This window comes from Myotis myotis, unplaced genomic scaffold (genome assembly GCF_014108235.1).
Source record: "Myotis myotis isolate mMyoMyo1 unplaced genomic scaffold, mMyoMyo1.p scaffold_m19_p_21, whole genome shotgun sequence".
Classification (NCBI taxonomy): Eukaryota; Metazoa; Chordata; class Mammalia; order Chiroptera; family Vespertilionidae; genus Myotis; species Myotis myotis.
The window spans coordinates 5,504,638-5,517,144 of record NW_023416326.1 but is presented as its reverse complement, the minus strand read 5'-3'; the positions used below and the strand labels follow the sequence as shown (position 1 = coordinate 5,517,144).

General features: G+C 42.2%; 1 protein-coding gene across 5 annotated transcripts in view; it reads right to left on the bottom strand.

Moving 5' to 3' along the window:
- The window catches only part of ENAH (ENAH actin regulator), a 113,507-nt gene that overhangs the window by 52,706 nt on the left and 48,294 nt on the right, over nt 1-12,507 (bottom strand). For all 5 annotated transcript variants that reach the window (XM_036354625.1, XM_036354628.1, XM_036354629.1 and 2 more), the window contains exons 3-4: nt 8,229-8,394; nt 4,849-5,026 (exon numbers count right to left, since the gene is read on the bottom strand). In XM_036354625.1, the coding sequence (XP_036210518.1) occupies nt 4,849-5,026; nt 8,229-8,394 (344 nt within the window). The remainder of the gene's footprint in view (nt 1-4,848; nt 5,027-8,228; nt 8,395-12,507) is intronic.

Here is a 12,507-nt window from a genome sequence, read left to right as displayed (position 1 = left end):
GGCCCAGAACTCTGGCTGGGCAGGCAGAGAGGCACTAAATAAAAGGCTGTCATACCCTCTTCTCTTGGTTCCTCTCCTCTTTGGACGACGTCACTTCAGGCCTCATCTTTCTCACCGAGATTACCACCCCGGCATCCTAATCTGGTCTCCGTGCTTGTAACCACACACCAACCCGTTACATCTGGTCTGAGGCACCAGCCGGATGAATCACATCACATGACTGTCCCACCGACCACGTAACATGTGCGCTCCTCAGCAAGAACACAAGGTCCTTCCCAAACTTTCCAGCCTTGCCTCTTAGGGGTCCCCCCGCCCCCCGGCCGCCCATCCATATTCTCATGCCCACGCCCTACACAGTCCATCTGCCGCTTCCCAGCTGCTCCTCGCTCTCATGCCGGCAAGCCTACCCGGAATGTTCTGGGGGCCTACTCATTCTTCAAGACGCAGCTCAAGCGTCATCTCATCTTCAGAGATCTCCTTAACCCTCTCACTTTCTTCATTTCCAAAGGCCTCTCTGCCCCCTTCCCAGCACCTCACAAAACATAGTCTAATGTTGCTCCCGCCCAACTGTGAAATCCTGGAAGGGAGGGAAGAGGCCGTAGCATGTCAGTATGACTCCCAGCGCCACGGGGAGGTATCTATGCTCAAAACATGTGTGATAGTTTTTGTGCTATAACCTTCATACGGCTCTCCTGACTCATGGCACTCTGGAAAACAGAAGTGTCCCTGCCAACATAGTGGAATCTCCGTATTTATGTGTATTTATAAAACCTAAAGAAAATTTCGAACACGCGGGTATCTGTGAGTATGTTCTCATTTTCGGTAGATGTGTGGGTTTTAAAAATTCTAGCAGAAGCAGTGTTACCACAGGCAAAATATTAAGATGTCCTTCTTACAAAGGTATGCTTAAGCTTAGTTGAGTAGAACACAGCAGAATAAACGCACTGGCTAGGCGTGATTTTTCTTTTAAAAAACGAATTAAAAAAAAAATCCTTTCCTGTTTTCAAATGACTGCCACCTTTTCCAAAATGGAACATTGTGCAAACTGACCTCTACCAATCATCGCAAGGACTGACTTTATATTCTATATAAGCCATAACTGTTAGCTGCGAAACTGCTATACATGTACTTGCTAAATAATACAGCAATCCCAAATATCAGTCTGAATAAAGCGTTTTGAACGCACTTGTTTAAAATCTAGCGCATCCAGCCATTAGGCAACGGAAACAGATAAACGGTAGCATTTGGTATAAAAGAAAGAACACTTACTTCAACTCTTTAAAAAAACAAAAAGGGTACAACATGTGATTTTTGTTTCTTAAATCCCAAATATAACTCACTGTATTGAGTACCTCCTGTACTTTCCCATATATTAAATAATTGCACACCAAGTTAAAAAAAACAAAAGTCAAGGAAAACATGCCTGCCACCCACCCTTTTCCTGAGAAACGGACATAGTAAACACGTATAGAACACCTTGCAAAGGTCAGCGTGACGAGCCCCAAAGGAAGCTACTTTTTTAAATTAATTTAAAGAATGTGTTTGCGGATTTAGAGGATTTAGGGAGCAAGGGAACGAGGAAGAGAGAATTGCGTAATTATTGGTTTTGGTAAAAAAAGATAGGTTAGTGGCGTTCAAATCCTGCTCTGGGGACCACACAGTGCCTCAGCGGCCATGGACTCCCAACCCCCCACATTAACTAGAGAAGCTCCCCCTTTCGTTTTTTGTCTGTTTATGCACCAAACTTCTGAAAACATTATTTGAACAAAAGTGTCCGTGACTTTAAAAAGAAGTCTGAACATCACTAAGAAAGACTAACCAACGTTCAATGGGTAATATGGACATTAACACCCAATAAAACAATAAACAGGCCCTAACCGGTTTGGCTCAGGGGATAGAGCGACGGCCTGCGGACTCAAGGTTCCCAGGTTCGATTCCGGTCAGGGGCATGTACCTTGGTTGCGGGCACATCCCCAGTGGGGAGTGTGCAGGAGGCAGCTGATTGATGTTTCTCTCTCATCGATGTTTCTGACTCTCTATCCCTCTCCCTTCCTCTCCGTAAGAAACCAATAAAATATGTATATATTAAAAAAAACAATAAACAGAAGCATTCAATATGAAAAAAAAATGGTTTTAGAAAGTGGTAAAACATTAAGAAGCAGGAAAGACTAATATCTGTAGTTGCTTTATCGTGATGCATAAATGTTTCTTTTGCTTCTGATCACGGACTTATTGGGTCTAGTATTTGTTTAGGGAGTAGGCACGGAGGTTAACCTTTTTCAACTTGGTTTTGGCAGAAAGACAATGGGTGGCTTTAGCAAGGAACTGGCTGCCAACCCAGAGCAAGCAGCTGTGGAAGGAAAAGATGGTCAAGATGAGAGGCGACAGCACTGGTATGTTTGTTTAGGTGGACGGGAGGGGGCCTGCAAAACAAACCTGGGGTAGGGAACAGACCTATCCTACTTTTACGGAGATTTACAGAAAAAAAGTAAGGCCTTTCCCAAGGACATTTCTGATTCTTCGCATCTATCTCCTCCCATGCCTCCCCTTCCAAACCCATTCATGGCATCAAAAATCAGAAATTAGCCCTAGCGGGTTTGGCTCAGTGGATAGAGCGCCAGCCTGCAGACTGAAGGGTCCCGGGTTCGATTCCGATCAAGGGCATATGCCAGGGCTGCGGGCTCGATTCCCTGTAGGGGCATGGAAGAGGCAGCCAACCAATGATTCTCTCTCATCATTGATGTTTCTACCTCTCTCTCTCTCTCCCTTCCTCATTGAAATCAATACAAGTATTTTTTTAAAAAATCAGAAAGTAGTGTTTATCTACAGTAATTTATGAAACGTCATTTTCTAAATAGATCAGACTATGGCAAACACCCACCATATGCATTGTTTTCTCTGATGAAAAAGCTATAAATACAAAAGCCTCTTTGCCAATAACTTGTGCCATGATGCAAGGAGATGCCAGGATGGACCAGCTTCTTCCACCTTTTTCTCTCTCTTTCCTCAGTCCACAGTATGACAGGTTGAGGTGGTGACAGAGCAGAGAATAGCGGCTCAAAATGATCTAAGAAGAACCTAGTACATTTTTTGCCTTTTCAAAATGCTTGTGTAGCCAGTAACATGATGGGTGATTTTCCCGTTTGCCAAACGCTCTATAATGCGGAAATTACAGAGAATGTAATTGAGTCGCCCCCCATGAAGACTCATTCATTTCAAAATATCAAGAGCAGAAGAAAAAAACATTAATTAGCGCTTGCATTTTGAAAGCAAACTGTATGACTACATACTGATAAAAACAATTCTTCCCATTTGGTTCAAAAAAAAAAAATAGCAAACCCGATGACTAAACAATTTTAACTACTTTAAATTAGCAACGTTCAGATCCTAATAGTGTAAATACTCTTTTTGAAGGTTTAGAAATTAAAATGCTAGTTTGTTCCAAACATGGGGAAGCCAGATATGATTGTCATACATTTACTGCCTAAACTTTGATCCTTTAATTATTTTACTATGCAGTTAAGATATTAAGAACCACAATTCTAGTTTCTTTCCTTTGATAAAACTATGGCGACAGAAAAGCAATTCTACAACAGAAGGCTGATACAATATTGATGCCTACAAGGTAAGTACAGTGACTTCCGATCATCTACACACAAGACTGCACAAATGCAGACTTTTCTATACTAATTTCTGGACTTAGAGACAAACCAGTCATTTATTTTCTCAAAATAGATAACATATGAGAGCTGTGTACAACTTATTTATAGAGATATTAATTTTCTCAAAGGAGATCTAAAGTAAATCATCTATAGGCATTAATACGTGACTTCCAGCAAGATTCCAAAAATGTCTCCTTGCACCGAAATTCACATTGGAAATAAATTAACAAATGGGCTAGAAGTTTCGATCCTTTTTACAATGAGGGAAGGAATAAGTCAAATTTAATGTGTCTATAATAGGTTTCAAAATTCTCTACCTTTCAACAAAATAGCAAATCTTAATCTGACTATCGAAATCATTCCTTTAAAATACATAAAGGTGGTTCATAGAATATTTACGTCATCTGGGTCACTATGAAATACACAGTGCAGGCAAGAGTAATCACATTCATGTTGTTTTATGTATAGCATTTGTTTGCTGATAATAAAGCTATCTCCCCAAAGACAACAAATACACTGGTGAATTTCTTTTTCTGTCCTTTAAACAAAAATAGAGCTCATCTCTGACACATATACAGTATTAAATCCTAGAGGGTTTGTGTGTGTGTATGTGTGTGTGTGTGTGTTTCAGTTAATTATTTCGACATAGCTATCTAACCACCATGCGGTCAGGGGAGATGCAATTCACAGCTAAAACCACCTGAGGGCACTCCTAAAACTGTGAAACAACTTTTAGAATCAAACGTTTAATGACCAGGATGCAGGAGACCTAGTCCTACTTGAGGTTCAAGGCCTCAGGAGTGGCTTAAAAAACATGCTTCGGAAACCACATGTGTCTTCCTAAAATCTGAGATGAAGATTAACGTGCATCATTTTGATCTACTGCATATTCTCTGGGCCTCCTGTCCTTGCAAGGAGAGTTGAGGTTCTACAGCAGGAGGAACAGAACTAGGTGGCTTCCAATAAAAGCATTTAAAAATGACTAATGAACCAATCTCATAGGACTATCCTTCCAGAACCCACATTCACATCAGCCAATAAAAAGTTCACAGTTCTGCAAAGAATAACAGAAATTCAAGAATAACTTCACATACATAGATGATTTAAAAGTTGGTCAGAAAAGGTCTGTTTTAACTGATAGATGGCACTTCAGTTCAAGAAAACAAGCCAACCGCAGGCTCCTTACCTGTTTCCTGTGAATTCAACACTTCTAAGGCATGCATCATGGCACTTGCAAAGACATTGGCATCCTCTTTGCTGCCAAAGTTGAGACCATACACCTGTCTAGCGTCTCGCCATTGGTGGAAGGTCTGTGTAGCTTGATTGTACTTCAACCCTTTAGGAATGGCACAATTTATCACCACCTAAAAGACAGTAATTCTTTTTATAAAGTCAAGCCAATAAATGGCAAAATCGACAAAGTCAACAAATCCTGATTGAAAAGGTATTAATTCATTCATCCTTAGCCCTACCGCCACCGCCACTGCGCTCGCCAGCCATGAGGCAGGCTTCTGGCTGAGTGGCACTCCCCCTGTGGGAGCACACTGACTACCAGGGGGCAGCTCCTGCGTTGAGCGTCTGCCCCCTGGTGGTCAAGGTGCATCATAGCAACCAGTGGTTCTGCCATTCGGTCGATTTGCATATTAGCCTTTTATGATATAGGATTTTCATTCTCCATATATGTTAACCCCCATAAAGCACTATTTTTAGTTTTATATAGTCAATGATCGACTAAGATCAACACTTATGCTTTTTAGTCCTCGGCCCTCTTCAAGCTTCTGTTGGGACCATTTTTGATCTTGAAGAATGTCTTCCCAGTGAGATCTGGCGAGGAAGCCTCTCCATTTTTGTCTGCCAGAAAATATCTTTATTTCACCTTCATTTTTTTTGAAGCATATTTGTATTTGGTACGGAATGCTACGTGGTCACTCACTTCCCCACAGTCATTTGAAGTCCACGGCCTCCCAGCTCTTGATTCTGCTGAGAAGTCAGCTGACAGTTCATTGTTGCTGCTTTAACGGTATCTGATTTTCAAGGACTGCTCAGCGTTTCACCTTGTATTTAGTTTACAGTGATTTTAACACAATGGGTTTCTATAGGGCTTTCTTGGTACTTTTTGAAAATTCCCTTTTTGAAAATTCTTGTTTACTCTCTCTTCAGTTATTATTCTGCCCCAGTCTCCCCTGTGATTACACATACTTTTCTCACTGTAGTCCCTTATGTCTCCCCTAAGCGCTTTGTGTATGACCTATTTCTCTCTGACTATCTTAGCTTCAGTCTGAATTTGTTTTTCTTACCTCTATTTCAGTTTACTAATTCTTTTTAGCTATTTCTAATTGGTTGTAAAAACAAAACAAAACAAAACCATCTCTGAGTTGTTAACAGCAGTTATTTTCTGTTTCGATTCTTTTTTAAAAAAAATCTTTATTGTTGAAAGTATTACATGTCCCCTTCGTTCCCCCTGGACCCCTTCTAACCCACCCCTGCACTCCTCCCCGTCCCCTCATCGTCCCCCCACCCCCGCCCCCAGTCCCAGGCCTTAAATTTCCATTTTGTTCTTTTTTCAAGTATCCAGTTCTCTGCTGAAATTCTCAAAATGTCTTATATTTCCTTGAATGTATTAAGCATAGTTATTTTAAAGTCACTTCCTGATAGTTCCATTAACTGGATTCCCAGGGGTCTGTCCTACTGCTGTTTCTTTCCCCTGTCTCCTTGTATGCCTGGGTATTCTGATTGAGTGCCAGACACTGCATATGGACAATTTTAAGGAAATGTTGATGCCTACAATGATGTTATATATATATTTTTTTTCCCCAGGAAAAATGTACATTGGCTTCTGGCAAACAGCTAGGGAAACTAACAGTCTTAAGTCACCTTAATCCAATAGTAACTGAAATGATAGAGGCTGTGCTATGAGGGCCAGTCTACTTCTGAGTCAAACTTCTTCTTCCCAACATATGGGAGGGGCTTCTGGGTCCCAAACCATGGCCTGCGAGACTACCCACACACCCTCCCTCATTCGCAGGGCCTGACTTCCCATGTTTGCTCTACCGGCCCCATGTAACAAAAGTACCCTGGAATGAGAGAAAACCAATTTTCATTAGATATATGCATAGGTACACATCATTATGTTACTTTAAATATTTTTATAAAATTTTATTTTCTTTTATATACTGATCTTGTACCTTAATAATAGGGGCAACCTTGCTGAACAGTCGTATTAGTTGTAATATTTTATCTCTGTAGATACTGGGATTTTTCATGTGGAGAATTATATCATCAGTGAATAAAATCAGCTCTACTACTTCCTTTACACTCCTTCTGGCTTCAATTTCTTCATCTTTATAGCACCAGGTTACCTCCTCTGCTAAATGAATGAAAGTTGAAATCCTCAACTTGTTCCTGAGTTTAGTGGAAATCCTAAAAATGTACTGTCCCATGAGATGTTTGCTGTATGTTTGCGTTTGTCATCCTCATCAGCTTAAGAAAATTCATTTTTATGCCAAACGTGCTGAGAAATATTACCTTTGGGTTTTAATTTTATCACATGCTTTTCCTGAATCTCGTTTCTAATAGGTGTTCTCCCGGTATGTTACATTATTAGTTATTGAATGTTAAATTATCCTTACATTACTGCTGAATTTGGTCTGCTAATATCTTCCTGAGGACTTTTTATAACATTTTAGGTAAATTATTAACTATTGATATATTTTATGATGGCAGATCTATTAAATTTTTCTACTTTTCTGCCAGTTTTGGTCAGTAATACTTTCCTACAAAATGGCCCACTTACCGGCATAAAGCTGTTCAAAATATCTTACAGTAACTTATTTTCGTAGTATATCTATAGCTACATCTCTTTTCCAATCCTAATATAACTTTTTTTTTCTGCTTGATTCTGCCAATTTTTCTATTCAGTAGGGCAGCTTTTGTGTTAACAAGTTCTATTTATTTTTAGTATTTCCTTCTGCTTCCCTCTTAAGCTCATTATGTCATTAAGAGTAGCCCATCTAAAGACAGCTTAGATGTCCCACAGGTTTCTATATATAATCTCTTGTCACTCAGGTCTAAGCACTTTCTAAACATTTTCTAATCTTCATAACGCTTTCATATCAGTGTCATGAATTATTTAGAAGTGTATTTAAATTTCCAAACATTTTAAAAACACTCCGTTTGTCAAAAACTATAAAGTCACGGGATAGCTTACTTCTCTTAGGGATAAAAAAAATCTCAATGTTTTCATTTGGAAATTGCCTGACTTGTGCAGGCAGACGTCTTTAGAATTATTTTTAAACTAGAAGCCCAGCGTGCGAAATCGCGCAGCCCCGCCCACCCGTGCCGGTCTTTGGCCGCTAAGGCGTTAGGGCCACAGGCCTTTTATAATAGAGATAGGCATTTTCTTTGTGGGCCAACATTGAGATACTTTTAGGGCTGTTCTTCAGGACGACCTATGCTTTCCCCATCGGGACTATTTTGACTACGGTTCCAAACCCCTGCTTTATTTTCGTGAAACAGCAAGTCCTTCCGTAACACAGGACGGCTTAAAGAACTGAACCCAACCCATACCTGATGGTCCTGAATCTTCCTGCCCACCACTCTGAAGGTGTTGTTGCCGGTGTGGTGGTAGATGTGGACTCTGCTGAACCCAGTCGAGCCACCAGCTGGCACCCACTTCTTGTTGGCATCATCGTAAACCATCACAGCAGCTCTTGCCTGACAGATACTCTGTTCACTGTGAGAACAAGCAGAAGAGGAAAAAAGAAAGAAAAAAAAAGCAAACATGAGACATTTAAAATATGCTCAGTTGCCCACACAGCCATATAAATCAGAGTCAGCCGACTCAGCAGTCACTCAACAATCAGGGCTTTACTGGGTGCCAGAAACAACAGTGAACAAGACAAAAGCTTCCTGCCCTTGTGGGTAAAGGGTAATGAGGGACATAAGGAGGGGATCAGGATCCACGAACACACAAGTAACACAAAAATGTTTTCTTCTAAATCTGAGTATCAACACGCTCATTAAACTGAACACAACTCTAAGTATAAATTACCCATTATGTGTTTAATCATATATCCTATATAATAAAAGGCTAATATGCAAATCAACTGAACAGCGGAACGACCGGTTGCTATGACATGCACAGACCACCAGGGGGCACATACTCAATGCAAGAACTGTCCCCTGGTGGTCCGTGTGCTCCCACAGGGGGAGCGCTGCTCAACTAGAAGCCAGGCTCATGAGTTCTTAGCGCAGCAGGGGTCATGGGAGCCTCTCCCGCCTCCATGGCAGCGCTAAGGATGTCCAACTGTTGGCTTAGGCCCACTCCCCACAGGACAAGTCTCATCAGTCGGACATCCCCTGAGGGTTCCCGGACTGTGAGAGGGTGCAGACCAGGCTGAGGGACCCCCACTCCGAGTGCATGAATTTCATGCACCGGGCCTCTAGTATGTTTATAGTATCAGTGACCTGTTTGTGAATCCCTATGTACTGAAAACCCGCTGGCCATCAGGCTTGCTTCATGGTCTATATAACAAATTCTGAGACGCTCTATCTGCCCCTTAAGATATGGAGTTGTTCCTAACAATCAATGATGGCAATGTGACTCACTCTGACGCCCCTTGGCCAGAACACCCTATGTTTCAAATTTCTTCATTTAAAAAATGAAAAAGTAAAATGAGATGCTTCCCAAGGATCCTTTAGATTTTACTTCTAACCATCACAGATAAATACGAAAACAGAACAATCCCAAAATAATGTCTTTAAATCTCAATTATCTGTTACCAAGTGAGACTGAGATACATGAATAAATAAAATGAGGGGAGATGATCTGAATTTCACATTAAGCACGAGTTTCATCTTTCAAAAATCCTCTAATGCCACCCTGGGGGGAAATGGTTGATTAGAATTTTAGTTTAATTTGTTTTTGTTTTTTAAATCAAATATGAAAGTGAACAACAGAAGAAAACAGGTACAGTAGTAACTCTATGCTTTCACCCAAGCGCCCCACATACTATAGAAGACTTAGCTGATGTTTAAGCCGTAACTGACGCAGAGGCCCCCAGGTAACTCACCCAACCCCATCTTTAACGAAAAGCTTTGCCCATTCAGCCCACTTTAGCCTCAAAGGCTTAAGAAAGTAAATCATGTGGGTTCCTCCCCAATGTCCACAGGAGCAAAAAGTCACTTTCCCGACCTCTTCTCTCACCCCCACGTCTGCCCCATCTCTCAACACTGTATGTGTGTGTTTTACTCAACTTGCCAGGCAATCTGATGACAGCGGACCATGGAGACCTAAGAGGCCGCAGCACTGAGCAATAACACTGCTTCAGAACAATGGGTTCCGATTGTTTATATTTTTCCACTGGCGAGATTTTACTAAAACTTGTAACAATATTTGCGCAGCACGAACACGGAAATAAATCCACTGATAATCTAAAACTGTATGCCTGAAAAATTTTAAACATAACTGTAATTGAGTTTTGATTTTAGAGAGAGGAAGGGAGAGGGGGAGAGAGATAGAAACATCAGTGATGAGAAAGAATCATTGATCGGCTGCCTCCTACGTGCCCCCCACTTGGGATCAAGCCCACAACCTGGGCACATGACTGAATCAAACTGGTTCATGGGCCTACGCTCAACCACTGAATCACACCGGCTGGGCTGCACTGAAATTTTGGGGGTAAAAAGTTCTGGGAATAAAAATAAGCCGATGACTAGAGCTTGAACTATGATTATTTTTTAAATATTTTTTATTGATTTTTTTTTTTTACAGAGAGGAAGGGAGAGGGATAGAGAGTTAGAAACATCGATGAGAGAGAAACATTGATCAGCTGCCTCCTGCACACCCCCTACTGGGGATGTGCCCGCAATCAAGATACATGCCCTTGGCCGGAATCGAACCTGGGACCCTTGAGTCCGCAGGCCGGCGCTCTATCCACTGAGGCGAGCTTGAATTTATTTTTTAAGCTGTGATTCAAGAGCACTTGTCTGCACAACAGTGGAAATCTGGTCCTCACTCACAAGAGAAACACTTACGTGACAACATTTACATAACCCTATCGCAAGACGACATGAACCAAGGTAAAGCCAAGTGCGCAATCCAAGAAGCAAATCTGAAAATTAACAAAGTCACACTATTTCCCAGTTTTCAAAAACTACTATTTGGGGACATACAATATGATTCCCATGGTTCAAGAAATACGGTCTCCTCAAGACAGTCCCAGTGGGGTCACAGACATTAGGCCACACTGAACCCCTATTTTTTGTAAATTAGGTCGTTTCATGCTCAAAAAAAAAAAAAAAAAGAAAAAGACAAAAGGCTTTCCAAAAAACAAAAATAAAAAAACCCAAAAGCAGAATATCCCCACTTCTTCCTCTACCTTTCCTTCCCCCACTGCTCTACAGCGGGTATCTGGAGACATTCCAAGGATTGCAGCACACGGTTCATCGAACAGCTTTTAATTGGCACTTATTATACAAACCACTTCATCAACCATCCACTGTCTGGTCACTTCCACTTCCCTGGAAAAGCTACAACCACTGAAACAAAGACGTCTGCAAATGAACATATCCAAGTGGCCAGCGAAGGCCAAACATGCAACAACAAAAAAAGTTATTTGATTCATTTTCTATTGAAAATGAAATGTCCAACATGAGAGGTTAAGGATACAAATCTAACTCTAAGCAAAGCTGAGGAGCAGCAGGAAGGAGGGGCCAGGGTTAACGAGAAGAAGAACTAAGCTGCGGGTAAGAGCTGAGGGGCTCTGGGAAGAGGAGGAACAGCCACGAGAGGATGTGGAAGGTGCGAAGGGATGGATCCGGCCCAGATAGCTCTGCAGTCCTGGAGGACATCTGGCACTCGGAGAACCCACATCAAAGCCGGGCCAGGAAGGGACCGGCCCAGCCCACAGGGGTTCTTAGAGACAGATTCAAATCAAGTCCTCCCATTCCTTTCCACAACATCTGAGGATCTTTCCTGGCTGGAGACAGACATTCTGTGGTATTAAAAAAAAAAAAATCTCTGGTCTTTGTCCCGGTCCCTGGCACAGAACTCCTAAAACCCTTGGCAACTCCTGAACAGGAAGAGAGCCTCTGGCATGCTAATGAGCTGACTTGTAGGCTTGAGGAAGGGAGCTGTTTTCAGAAATACTGAGCCATGATCAGAGGGTTGCAATTTTCAGTCCCACTCCTCCTCCCCCCCACCCCGGGGAGGGTAGAAGAGTCAGAAATCTAGTTCACAATCATGCCTACGTAACGAAACCTCCATAAACACACCCAAACAAGCTCGCATGGTGGTGCTGGGTGGGTAGCATGCCCAGGGTGGGCATGCAACCTCTGCACCCACCCCATCCTTTGCCCTATGCATCTCTTCCATCTGGCTGTTCCGGAGTTGCATCTATATATATAAAAGCCTAAGTGACCGTTCGACCGGTAGCTATGATGCGCACTGACCGCCAGGGGGCAGACGCTCAATGCACAGACATGGAAACATGGAACAGACTGATGAATGTCAGAGGGAAGGGGGAAGGGCAGAAAGAGATTAACCAAAGATCTTATATGCATACTAGAGGCCCGGTGCATGGATTCATGCACCGGTGGGGGGTCCCTTGGCCAGGCCTGCGGGGACTGGGCTGAAACCGGCTCTCCGACATCCCCCAAGGAGTCCTGGATTGCAAGAGGGCACAGGCCAGGCTGAGGGACCCTATTGGTGCACGAATCCGTGCACCGGGCCTCTAGTCCTTTATATTAAACCAGCAATAACAAGTAAAGTACTTTCCTAAGTTCTGGGAGTCCTTCTCGTGAATTATCAAAACTGACTCTGTAGTCAGCAGGGCGTAAGTGGGTA